Source organism: Camellia sinensis, chromosome 10 (assembly GCF_055761805.1).
Source record: "Camellia sinensis isolate YWXY chromosome 10, ASM5576180v1, whole genome shotgun sequence".
NCBI classification, from domain to species: Eukaryota; Viridiplantae; Streptophyta; class Magnoliopsida; order Ericales; family Theaceae; genus Camellia; species Camellia sinensis.
Genome location: NC_138970.1, coordinates 116,204,189 through 116,218,599, shown reverse-complemented (window position 1 = coordinate 116,218,599; position 14,411 = coordinate 116,204,189). Strand labels below are relative to the sequence as shown.

Below are 14,411 nucleotides of genomic sequence, written 5' to 3'. Positions count from 1 at the left end.
CGGTGAGTGTTTGTTCGGGTTTTCACTTGTTTTAGTGATTTTGTTTTTCATATTTTAGTTAATATATATATATATATATATTTATATTTTAAAACTTTTTCGATGTATATAATCATAATGTATCTATAAAATAAAATAAAATAAAAATTGACTAAAATATTAAAAAAAATTCAATAAAAACAAACGAAACCATTTAAAAATAATTTATGAGAATTGTAACCAAACACATTTTTTCTAACAAGATCAGGGTAGAAAATTGCTAGGAACCCATTCTTACGGATCCCAAATTTACTTTGAGTGTGTTTGTGTGGTGGATATTGAATTGATGAAATGTGGGATTCATACATAAAATAAATATGAGCCATTGATTTTTTATCTTTTTTATTTTCATAAATAAATTCTGAATTGATAAAAGTAGATTTGTAATATTGTTGATCAGGGTTGGATAAGGTACGGTAAGGTCGAGTTGGGCTAGATTAGATCGTGTAGGTATGTACAAGGAAGAAAGAACTAGAACCCCAAAGAAAAAAAAAACAAGACAAATGCACATTATCCGATTCGGTAGTTGGGCCCGAGTCTAAAACAAGATCCAGAGGGATCGAGAGAACCCCGAGAGAGATGTTATATGATGTTTGGCTACATATAACAACAAATTTGAGACATGTTCAAAGCACATAGTGAAGAAGACGCAGAGAAAAATGAGACCCAACATTGTTTCTGAGGTAAATCCTCTAAAGAACTATTTTATTCTTCATAAATTTTCACTTATGTATGTGTGTGTGTGTGTGTGTGTACACTCGAGCGAACCCACTTTTTCTCAGTCTTCCGCTCGAGCGACCGTCGAGTATCCATCGAGCAGAAAATTCATGCAACTAGTACTTTTGCAGAGTTTGTAGACTGCTTGAGCGATAGAAGTTGCGCTCAAGCAACCACCCTTATTTTGAACCCCCGCTCGAGTGAAGGAAACTACGCTTGAGCGGAGGCCCTATTTTCACAAAGTTTTGCCTAACTCTTTTAAGTGCATACTTGCATCCGCATGTCATTTCAAGTACTCTGAGGTACCAATTAAGCTCATAAAAACATGGAATGAGTTGGAAACACATGAGAAAAATTTAATTAAAGCAAAATGGTTATCGAATGGTACTCCAATTGTATTTTTGTTATGTGTTTTGTATAGGTGAACGTCCAAGGCCTAGTGACAACGTAACCTACTGTGAGTAATAACTCTATAAAGATATGTTCAAGTTATATTTATTTTTGAAAATGTTATTGTTACCGAAATTGATATATGAATGATTGATTGGCTTATTGAATCAAATTGTTTATTAAACACTAGTTTCTTATGAATGAATGAAGTTCCCTTATGAGAGTGTATTCGTGACATCCTTTAGTGAGGCCCTTACCTGGGGGATATAATACCATGGCCCATTGCTTAATAAGCCCTTGCCTAGGGGATATAACACCATGGCCCATTGCTTAATAGGCCCTCGCCTGGGGGATATAATACCATCGCCCATTGATAAAGAGGCCCTACCTGGGGGAAATTAATACCATGGCCCATTAGCCCTCGCTTGAGAGGGAAACAATACCATGGCCCATTGGATATTTGAAACACAGAGATCTCTGATGTTAGACCTTCATGGTCACATTGAATATTGAACATTGATTTACCGTTGAGGTCCCATTGTTGATGATAAATGGTTACTCTATTGGATGTGCCACATGAATTGAATGAAATGGTTATTAATGTTAAGATTGACTAGAAATGTGAAACTGATATTCGTGATGGCATTGAACTTTATTCATATAATCTCTTTATTCTGTTATTACTCATTAGGCGTTAGCTCACTATTTATGTGTATATATGTAGGTGAGCAAGATAGGCATCAAGGATAGAGAGTGCCTCGGAGGCACCTAGTGGTCAACCTTTTGTGGAGCTCCTATGATGGAGCCAACTTGGACTCATGTGGAGCCAAGCAAAGTCTAAACCCCTTTTTTGATTTTAAACTCTTGGTTTGGTTTTTGGATAAGGGTTTTGCTTATGTAAGACTTGACAAGTTTGTAATTATGGACTGAATGTTGTTGTTTTCTTTTTTCTTTTAAATCTTTTGTGGTGTATGCACTTACCTATAGAACGGTTACAGTGTTCATGCGAACTCTTTTCATATATGCACAGCTCAATGTATTATTTCTGTATTTTAATTTGTTTCCGCTAAGCCCCATAATTCATGTTAATTTGATTTTGTTAATAGAGGTCATAGGTAATCTAAGATTACTGGCCGGTAATGATGCTAAACCTATAGGGGCAGGTTTGGGTCGTGACAGAGTGGTATCAAAGCATGAGTTATATCTCACTCACTGGTACATTGAGCTATAGAGAGTCTAGAAGTGACTTTAGGATTGCATTCATGTGCATTTGAAATTTTGAGTGAGATGATTTCGTGATTACATATGTAATTGTGTGCATGAATGTATATTATGTTTGTCATAATACAAGTTTCATATAGAAAATGGTGAGAACAAGAGGTGATGAGCTAGAGGAAGCAACCCCCTCAAGATTGGATAGAATGGAACGAATGATGTAGGACATGGCTGAAGCCATAAAACAAAAACAACAGTGGCAACAACAGCAACAACTGCCACCTCCACCTCCAATGCCTATACCACCACCAGCCCTAGGGTGTCAGACGGGGGACTGCATTGTTTCTTTGACTAGAGAATTCAAAAAGATGAAGCCACCAGTGTTCCATGGCAGAATTGAACCGTTGAAGGCCGAAGCTTGGTTCTTAGGGATTGAGAAGTTGTTTGAAGTATTCCCATGTACTGAAGCTTAGAGGATACAACTAGCTACATTCACATTAGAAGATGATGCAAGGTGTTGGTGGATGTTGGTTCGAGATGAGAATAAGGATGTTACTTGGGCTTGTTTTCTAGAGATCTTTTACGAGAAATACTTCCCGCAATGTGTACGGGGACAGAAAAGTGTCTGAATTCATGGAACTCAAACAGGAAAACAAATCAGTAGCTAAGTATGAAACTCAGTTTGCAGAGTTAGCCGGTTTCGCACCTCACATGATAGATACAGACTACAAGAAAGCTAGACAATTTGAGGGAGGTTTACGTGACCCAATCCTAGACAGAGTCAATGTACTTAAATTACCAACATATGTGGATTTGCTTGATAGGGCACTAACAGCAGAGGGAAATGTGGCCAACCGTAAACAGAATTTTGAATGGAGGGGCATGAGACAGAATTTTAATAAGGGGACAACATCAACAAATAAGAAGTTGAACTCTGGAAATTCCAGTAATTCGGGGTCAACCCAAAGTGGCAACTCAGTACCTACTTGCACTATTTGTGGGAAGAAGCACCGGGGTGTTTGCTATCACACTACGGGGGCTTACTATGAGTGTGGAAAGATGGGGCATATGGCGAAAGATTGTATACAGTCATGTCAGGGTAGTAATCAAGGTGCCACAAAATTGATTGGATCAGTTCCCACAACAAAACCAGCTGCAACATCATCTACCACAATAAATGAACAGAGACAAGGAAGAGTCTTTGCATTGATCCCGGGGGGCACTCAAAATATTGAAATAGTAGTGTCAGGTCCATTTTGTGGCAAATCTGCGTATGCTTTAATTGATTTAGGGTCTACACATTCGTTTGTTTCTATGGTTTTTGCTAAATAGACCTATGGAAACATTGAGTTATATATTATGTGTTGCATCACCTACGGGGGAATCCATGTTATGTTCAACTATATTTGCTGTATGTGAATCATTTCTCGGGAATGCTATTTTGTATGCTGATTTGATACCTTTAGACATGAGACATTTTGATGTTGTTTTGGGTATGGATTGGCTAGATAAATACTATGCAACTATTGATTGTGCTTTGAAACGAGTGATGTTCCGACCTCTCGGACAAGATGAATTTTATTTTGAGAGAATAGGGGTAGTTTCACCACCATACCTTATATCTGCTATGAAAGCCCGAAAACTAATAATGAGTAAGGGTTGTCAAGGGTATTTGTGTAGTGTAATAACTGAACTAACCATGGACATTACTCTAGACAATATACCAGTGGTGAGAGATTTTCCCGATGTGTTTCCGGATGAATTATCTGGCCAACTTGTTGATAGAGAGATTAAGTTTACAATTGATGTAATACCAAGCACACAACCTATTTCTAAAACTTCCTACCTTATGTCCATTATTGAAATGAAAGAATTGAAGACTCAGTTGCAGGAATTGCTTGAGAAGTGATTTATTCGTCCAAGTACATCGCTGTTGGGAACGCCGGTTCTTTTTGTAAAGAAGAAAGATACGACCCTCAGATTATGTATAGATTACTGAGAACTCAATTAGGTAATGGTGAAGAATAAATATCCATTGCTGCATATTAATGATTTATTTGACCGGTTGCAGGGGGCTCGGGTATTTTCAAAAATTGACTTGAGATCAAGGTATCATCAATTGAAAGTGAGGGCTAAAGATATTGAAAAGATTGCTTTCTGCATTATGGGTTTTTAGTCATGCCTTTCGGAGTCACTAATGCGCCCGCAGCATTTATGGATTTGATAAACAAAATTTTCAAACCTTTTCTAGATGACTTTGTTATTATATTCATTGATGACATTTTGATTTATTCGAAAAGTAAAGATGAGCATGAACAACACTTGAGAATGACTCTTTAAACACTTAGGGAAAAGAAATTGTATGGAAAATTAAAGAAGTGTGAGTTTTGGCTTGATGAAATAATGTTTTTGGGGAATGTTATTAATAGAAATGGTATCTCAGTTGACCCTCAGAAAATCAAAGTGATTATTGATTGGCCTACTCCGACTAATGTAACAGAAGTTCATAGTTTTATGGGATTGGCTAGTTATTATCGAAGGTTTGTTAAAGACTTCTCAAAGATTGCGGTGCCATTGACTCAATTGACTCGAAAGGGGGAACCATTTGAATGGACCAACAAAGAGAATCTGCATTTCAAGAACTAAAGACAAGATTGACCACAGCTCCAATCCACACTATACCCTTAGGTACGGAAGGATTTAAGATTTATAATGATGCATCCTGTAAGGGTTTGGGTTGTGTTTTAATGCAGAATGGCAGGGTGATTGCTTATGCCTCCCGACAACTGAGACCACATGAGAAAAACTATACACATGAGAAAAACTATCTAACACACGACCTAAAACTTGCCGCAGTTGTGTTTGCATTGAAAATATGGCGTCACTACCTATATAGAACCAAATGTGAAGTGTACACTGATTATAAAAGTTTAACGTACCTTTTCACCCAAAAGGAGTCGAACATGCGTCAAAGGCGATGGCTAGAATTAATCAAGGACTATGATTTGCAAATCCATTATCATTCGGGCAAAGCCAATACTGTGGTAGATGCTCTTAGCAGATAAAATGTGGAGAATCTTGCCTGTTTACTCACAGATCAGAGAGAGAGTTGCTACTAGAGTTTGAAAAACTCAAAATTGAGGTGGTGCCGTTTGAATAAGATGGCTTGATAGCTGCAATGTCTGCACAGCCTGCCATTATTGAAGAAATCAAGCAAAAACAAACGAATGATGAGCTTTTGAAGAAGATTTGTGATAAGCTTGACACCAAGCCTAAACCGAGATTCATAATTAAAGACTCCGTGTTGAAATTTCAAGAGAGATTGTGTATTCCAAATGATGCAGATTTGAAAAGGAAAATTTTGGAGGAAGTTCACAAGTCAGTGTTTGCTATGCACCCACGAAACACCAAAATATATGAAGATTTGAAGTTAGTGTATTGGTGGCCCAACATGAAAAGAGTGATTGTCGACTTTAACTCTAAATGTTTACAATGCCAACAAGTAAAAGCGGAACATCAGAAACCAGTAGGGTTGCTTCAATCTCTTCCTATCCTGGAATGGAAATGGGAACATATCACCATGGACTTTGTTGTTGGCCTACCTCGAACGCTTAGAGGTATGGACTCTCTTTGGGTTATAGTTGATAGACTAACTAAGTCTGCTCATTTTCTTGCTGTAAAGACTTCTTTTACTGCATATAAACTTGTTACTATCTACATTAATGAAATTATTCGATTGCATGGGTTCTAGTGTCTCTTGTATCAGATAGGGATCCTAAATTTGTTTCTAGATTTTGGCATAGTCTATAGGATGCAATAGGAACATAATTGAGATTTAGTACAACATTTCATCCATAAACTGATGAGCAAACCGAGAGGGCTATTCAGACCTTAGAAGACATGCTTCGTAAGTGGCAGTTGGGAAACGCATTTGCCATTGGCCAAGTGTGCTTATAACAATTGTTTTCATGCTAGCATTAGCATGGCACCATATGAGGCACTATATAGAAGAAAGTGTAGATTGCCAATTTGTTGGACAGAGGTTGGTGATAGGGCTATTTATGGAACCAAACTTGTGCAAGAAACAATCAAAAAGATCAAAATCATTCAGCAAAGGCTTAAGACTGCACAAAGCTGACGGAAAAGTTATGCGGACTACCAAAGAAGAGACTTAGAATATGAATTGGGGATCATGTATTTATCAAAGTTACACCGATGAAAGGACAAATGAGATTTGGCAAGAAGGGAAAACTGACTCCTCGTTATGTTGGACCGTTTCAAATTCTTGAAAGGTTGGGTCCTATTGCTTACCGTATCGTTTTGCCACCTGGGATGGAACAAATGCATAATGTTTTCCATGTATCCATGCTTCATGGGTACCTTAGAGATCCGTTTCATGTGATTGACCGCCATTGGATTACTTTAGATGAGAATATGATTTATGAAGAACTATCCCTATGGTGAGATCATTGATCGACAAGTAAAGCAATTGAGAAACATTGATCGACAAGTAAAGCAATTGAGAAACAAAACTATCCCTATGGTGAAAACCAAGTGGAAAGAACATTATGGGAAAGAGGCCACTTAGGAAAAAGATGATGAGATACGGCAACGATATCCGCATTTATTTTAATTCGAAGGTAACTTAAGTTTGGAGGACCAAACTTTCTAAGGGGAAGAGACTGTGACAACCCCGGCCTCTGAACTATTATATTATATTTTTTCAATAAACTTAATTGCATGATTGTGTGTTTAATTATGTGATTATATACTTAATTTTGTAGTTATCTGTTATTACGTGGAATATCTGTTCACTTATCGACTTAGAATCAGAAATTGAAAGCCCAAACAATTTCACAAGCCAAAATTGACTAGCCCAATAGGCTAATTAGAATATTTAGAATTTTATGGCATCTTTGGGCAAATTTTTATTTGAACCAAAATAGTTAGAATAAAATAATTAAAATGAATTAAATTGAGTAGGATTGATCATCCATAAGCAAGCTTAATTAGCATTAGTTAATCACACCCTATATAAGACCCTAATTAAGTCTTGAGCTCATAATATAGACATATGGGCTGAGATCTTGAGAGTGAATGAAGGTGAGCTCAAGAATTCTAGAGAGAGGAAGGAGAATTTGAAGAAATTGTGGAGGACTAGGGGAATTACACTTGAATTCACACATTAGGTATGAAATCCATCCTAAATTCTTGGAATTGAGTCATGTAGAAACTAAGTTCATGGAGTTATAGGATCATTTGCTTGAAATTGAGTACGTTGAGCATGAATTACCATGAATATTATGAATTTGAGTTGAATTATGCACATGCATGCTTGATCTTTCATTTTGGAGTTAAGATTTCTTCAAATTCATACATGCATGAAGCTTAGGAGGCATGAACTTGAAGATCATCCATGGATTCATGCATTTCATGTCACTTTGTAGTGTTTTGAAAGGAAGAGGACTCAATCCATAACATGCATGGTTTCAACTTGATATTATAAGCTTGAATTTGGACAATTGGAGCATGATTTTGAATCAATGGTTTCAAATTGGAAGTGTTTCCATGTTATACAACGTTTTTCCAAGTTTTTGTACAAAAAATACAAGTTTTGGACCTTTGAATATCTAGTTTGGACTTCAAACACAATTCTAGAAATTCCATAATTCGACCAGTTCACTCAAGTGGGGAAAGCTTCGCTCGAGCGTAAAATTCATGCTCCCAGCATTTTTGCAGACATTTGCATAGTAGCTCGAGCGACAGAATGCACGCTCGAGCGAACCCACTTTTTCTCAGTCTTCCGCTCGAGCGACCATCAAGCGTCCATCGAGCAGAAAATTCATGTAACCAGTACTTTTGTAGAGTTTGCAGACCACTCAAGCGATAGAAGTTGCACTCGAGTAACCACCCTTATTTTTGAACCCCCGCTCGAGCGAAGGAAGCTACGCTCAAGCGGACACCCTATTTTTAGCAAGTTTTGCCTAACTCTTTTAAGTGCATACTTGCATCCTCATGTCATTTCAAGTATTCTTAGGTGCCAATTGAGCTCATAGAAACATGGAATGAGTTGGAAACACGTGAGGAAATTTTAATCAAAGCAGAATGGTTATCGAACAGTACACCAATTGCATTTTTGTTATGTGTTTTGTATAGGTGAACGTCTGAGGCCTAGTGACAATGTAACCCACTGTGAGTAATAACTCTATAAAGATATGTTCGAGTTATAATTATTTTTGAAAATGTTATTGTTACTAAAATTGATGTATGAATGACTTATTGATATATCAAATGGCTTATTGAATGTTGGTTTCTTATGAATGAATGAAGTTCCCTTCTAAAAGTGTATTCGTGGAATCTTATGAACGAATGAAGTTCCCTTCTAAAAGTGTATTCGTGGAATCTTTTAGTAAGGCCCTCGCCTGGGGGATATAATACCATGGCCCATTGATAAAGAGGCCCTGCTTGGGGGAAATTAATACCATGGCCCATTGGCCCTCGCCCGAGAGAAACAATACCATGGCCCATTGGATATTTGAAACACAAAGATCTCTAATGTTAGACCTTCGTGGTGACATTGAATATTGAACATTGATTTACCCTTGAGGTCCCATTGTTAATGATACATGGTTACTCTATTGGATGTGCCACATTAATTGAATGAAATGGTTAGTAATGTTAAGATTGACTAGAAATGTGAAACTGATATTCGTGATGGCATTGAACTTCATTCATATAATCTCTTTATTCTGTTATTACTCATTGGGCATTAACTCACTATTTATGTATGTATATATATATCTAGGTGAGAAAAATGGGCATCAAGGATAGAGAGTGCCTCGTAGTCACTAAGTTGTCAGCCTTTTGTGGAGCTCCTGTGAAGGAGCCAACTTGGACTCGTGTGGAGCCAAGCAAAATCTAAACCCCTTTTTGATTTTAAACTCTTGGTTTGGTTTTTGGATAAGGGTTTTGCTTATGTAAGACTTGACAAGTTCATAATTAAGGGTTGAATATTGTTGTTTTCTTTTTCTTTTCTTTTTTTAAAAAATCTTTTGTGGTGTATGCACTTACCTATAGAACGGTTGTGCAGTGTTCATGCGAACTCTTTTCATATATGCACAACTCAATAGACTACTTCTATATTTTAATTTGCTTACGCTAAGCCCCATAATTCATGTTAATTTGATTTTGTTAATAGAGGCCGTAGATAATCTAAGATTATTGGTCGGTCATGATGCTAAACTTATAGGGGCGGCTTTGGGTCGTGACAGTGAGTTATTATAAAAGTGAAAAACTCTTGTTATGCGATGTATGCACAACTCATTGAACAATCCTTGCAAGTTCTTCTTTGACATTTTGGCCCCCTATTATTAAATATGATTTGATTTTTATCTCAAGTCATAGGTAATCTCATGATTACTGGTCGGTTATGATCCTAATCCATAAGGGCGGGTTCGAGTCATGACACATACACTGTGTTAGAGTATATTTACTGGGCTTTGGCTCACTTTATATGGAAACCCATTTTTAGGTGCTGATGATATGCCTCCACCAAGGTAATAGCTTGTGAGGACTTGGAGCCAAGAGCTTCTATTTTTGTCATTTGTTGTATTTATTTTGTACAAGCCTAGGGTTTTATTTGTACTGAGTTTAAACTCACTTTTGTTGTAACCAACCACCGTCTTGAAAAAGTTGTAGGTAATAGGGCATTATATATCTGCTTAACTTTTGTTTCATATCTTTTGTTCATAACACGTGCTATAGATTCAGAGTTAGGGCTTATGAATGTATAAATGCATGTGTCACTCTTTTCTACACTTGAAGTATATGAATGAAAAGACTTTATTCTTGGATTATGGTGTTGTTTAATAAATCATTAGTCTCAGTTTATTGTAATGATTTCGGGGTGTTGAGCGTGCGCGCTCTCGCGCGCGCGCGCGCACACACACACACACACTACCTACTTATCTATTCGCAACGAGTGGCACACACTTGTCATAGTTGCAATCACCGTTCCCTAATGGAGTCACACCTTGGTATGTTAGATTGTTCATCACGAGTAACACATACTCACCACACTTTTGTTAGTTGTCGATCATAATTGGTACATACTTGTTTATCCCTTAGTTATTGTTTATAAGTGGAACATTTATCACATGTTGTGCTTTCCATACTTTATTTGCGGATGAGTATGATCAAGTGTTGGTTTTTCATACACTATCTATAGATGAGTATGATCAAGTGTCGATTTTCTATGCTTTGTCTAAGGATAAGCATGACCGAGTGTTAGTTTCCATGTCGCATTTGAGGATAAGCATGATTACGCATCAGTTTCCATGTTTCATTTGTGAATAAACGTGACGAGTTTTTGCTTCCCGTGTATTATTTACAGATAATCATGATTAGGTGTCAGATTATTTTTCATACTTTATTTACGGATAAGTATGATCAGGTATCTATTTCCATGCCTCATTTGAGGATGAGCATGACTAGGTGTCGGTTTCCATATTTCATTTGAGGATGAAACTGATTAATTTGTTATTTCCCCATGTTTTATTTGCGAATGATCATGACTAGGTGTCAAGCCATTTCTACTGAGTATTTACAGATGAGTTGATAAATGTCACATTTTTCTAACTATACTACAATGTACATGTTATCTCTAGTTGCTGTTTTTTCTATGTGCATTTTGCAAATGCACATGACCAGGTGTCGAATTGATCTCATTTCTCTCATTACCTAGATGAGGATGACAAGTATTATTCTCCATTGTCTTCAATTTCTTAGATGTATTGCATGCTTCGTGATTGTTTACATGTTTTTTTGCTAAGCACTCTACTCACGCACAAATATAGTTGTTGCACATCACTTGTCCCAGAACTATACTGACCTAATTCCTTATAATGACAATATGCATGCCTGTTTGTCACTGTTTTACGTCTTATGGTCCTACCAAATGGGTTGATCTTAGATATTTAACATTCACTCTCATTACCTATTACTGCTTGAGTTATATCAAAGAGGGACAACTGTAGACACTTCATTTTGATCGACCATAAAGATTTAGGCACTTGAATGCTTCCCGTTGGTGAAAGTGTTAAACTTTGACTTTAGAGATGTATTTGACATTCACTGTCGTTGTATCACCTTTTTATATCCAAAAAAACATAATTTTTCCAAAATGACCATTTTACTGCTGAAACTCGTTTTATTCAAAACCTAACATTTTGGCCTCTTTTAGAGGGAAAGGGATGGAGGTCTATTTAAGTTCGAGTTGATGAGTTTTTTCAAAAGTGTTAGCTGAATTGTTATAAAAAAACATAAATTAGGAGTTAATTAGGCTTTCTTAGACAACACATTAGCCAAGGAGTAGAACACTGGACTTAGGACAAAGTGGGCCAGTGGGTTGACCAACATAAAACTATATTTGAGAAGTCAACCTATACCAACATATCATTAGCCATGCATTGTATTCCTGACTACACAAAGGGCTAGGTGTAGTCTCACGTGTGTTTGATTGGGATAAACTCCTAGTTTGTTTGGGATTACTGATCAATTTAAGCGGGAGGTGCCGCAAGAAATAGATAAGGCAACCCTAGAACACCTAGGATTAAACCCTATGGTTTCTTATGCTTATAACTACACCCCATTGCTTCATTTTTTGAGGATCTTAAGAGTTTTGTTGAAATGCAAGTATAAAATGAGCTTGAAGCTTGATAGTTGTCACACCCCAAATCCGGGCATGACCGGCCGTGGCCCACAGGGACTTAGCCCAAGGCACACGTAAGCCTAAACACGAATCCAATCACATTGAACAACTGAACAATAGTCCAATAATAAATAACCAAAACTCAATCCAGACATGCCACAATTATAAATGGCAAAATCAACCGTAATCAAAAGCCATCCAAACTTATGGGATATAAACAACCCACATATCAAAAATAATCCTAAATGAACTTCGATAAGAATAAATATAAATATGCACAAACTTGACATAACACTCTAAACTAAAGGAATGCCCTAGAGGTCCATGCAATTGAGTCCCCGCTACGCCATGAGTCCACTCTAAGTCCTTCTAACACCTGGAAATGGTAAACAACTAAGTCAGCTGATAGCTCAGTGAGTAGCAACATGGATAGTAAATACAGTTTTGAAAACAGGGTTCAATTCCAAAATAAGATATATATCACAGAAACTAGATTGGCATACAGTTTGGTAAATACAATCTGTTTCAAAAAGAAGGTTCCACAATTCAACACTTAAAATACTCATATCTCACAAAAACATGATAAACGACATTTTTCACTTAAAACAGATTATAACATGAACACCAATAATTTTCTGGGTACCAATAAAAACAAATAATCTGCCACACATTTCTCAGGCTATAAGCCCCGTTGGATCCAATACCGAACTAAGAGTCATCCTCAGGGTGGCACCTGGGCCTTTTCTCAAAGACGATCCGATTGAAGGTCACCTAGTTGTTTTTAAAGGTCTTTTCCTTACAATCGTTGAGCACTAGAGTCATCACGGCCCAACCCGGATCTATTCCCTAGTGGCCAGAGTCACCACGCACAGTGGAATAATTTCCCTGGACTAAATACACACATGGTCCCAATAATCAATACACATCAGTTTCGCAAAACATGGTAGTTCATCATTATAAACATGAGACCAAAACAAATAGTTTACAGTATGCCAAGTTCACACATGTTTTAGAAATAATTTGATTCAATTGATACTATAATAATTTATCAAAGCAGTTTAGTCTTGAAACAACAATTTAATTTTCCAACAGTTCAGGGTAGGGGAACATTTATAAAAATATGTAGCATGAAACTACTCACCTGAAACGCAATAATATAATCCTCGAATAGAGTGTAAAAGTCCAACTAGTGGCCTGAACCAAGTATAAAAACTACACGTCACAACTAATTTAAAAATACTAAAAAAAATAGGAACTAAGTAACCTCAAACTAAAGCGCACTAACACGGCTCAACCCAACTCACCGTTACTCTTAAATATTACCTAAGTTCATATTATTCAAGGTCTAAAATCACCCAAGACATAGATTCCGATCGAAACTTAACTAAAAATAACTTTAAGATGAAACAGTGTTTTAAACAAGTTTTCCCAATCTATTCGCTAACTTTGAAAATTACAAAACCCACTCCACGCTATTCGAAAAATTCCAATAACCTTCAGATATGATCTAATATATCCTAAGTTTCAAACCCAATTGGTTTCACTTGATTTGCTTATCAAAATAATTTTCTACAATTTATTATATCCAAACAGGTTGTTTTCTGCAGCACTTTGAAGAAATTGACGGTTCTCTTAATATACAAGAGCAATCAATGCAAGGCCAAAAACATACGAAACTAGTCTCGTAACCGGTTCTAATGACACTAATTTGATAATTTTTGGATTTATACCCAAAGAGAACAACAATCCCGAATTTACTGTTTCGGACTGGTTTCCTGGACAGATTTGAATACCTCAATTCATATGGATTTCGACTCCCAAAAATTATGAAAAAATTCAGATATGCAATTCAATGTGTAATTGATCTACTGTAAAAATTTCAGATTAAAATTCATCCGTTTGATATGGTTTCTTGATTTTTAAAGTTAGCGATTATGTGCAGAATTTTTGGACTAAGATTCACACCGATTCTTTATACATGAATTTAACTCCTTAGATTTCTTAACAGCATATATATATACACAAAATACATACACCTACAATCTCTCCATCAATGAATTAAATAACAATATTATTAGGATAAAGAACAAAGAAAGAAGAGAAGAAAACCTAGGAAGCCACACAGCACAACACACCCAAAGCTCTCCTTCTTGGCTACAACAATAATCTTGATGATTGAAAAACCCCTCTCTTTTCTTCATAAACCCACGGCTGCTAGGGCTGCTAGTGTTGTGGAAAACAATTATAACAAGAGTTAGGGTTTGTGTTTATTTTATTTTATACTAGTGGTGGGCACACTTAGGTCAAATAGATAGATAAATATACAAAATACATATATAAG

At 36.5% G+C, this 14,411-nt stretch overlaps 1 protein-coding gene and 1 long non-coding RNA gene across 3 annotated transcripts in view; one reads left to right on the top strand and one right to left on the bottom strand.

Moving 5' to 3' along the window:
• The first annotated feature begins 592 nt into the window (after positions 1–592).
• RBL15 (RHOMBOID-like protein 15) overlaps positions 593–14,411 on the top strand; it is a 99,892-nt gene continuing 86,073 nt past the window's right edge. Inside the window, exon 1 of one of the 2 annotated variants that reach the window (XM_082892076.1) lies at positions 593–722. In XM_082892076.1, coding sequence (XP_082748202.1) covers positions 699–722 — 24 coding nt within the window. In that variant the 5' untranslated portion in view covers positions 593–698. The remainder of the gene's footprint in view (positions 723–14,411) is intronic. The other variant, XM_082892078.1, reaches the window with a different exon arrangement.
• LOC145801272 (uncharacterized) lies at positions 12,181–14,308 on the bottom strand. The gene is made up of 3 exons (XR_014342476.1): positions 14,180–14,308; positions 13,212–13,264; positions 12,181–12,446 (listed from the first exon to the last, which is right to left on the bottom strand). It is a non-coding gene; the product is annotated as an uncharacterized LOC145801272 (long non-coding RNA).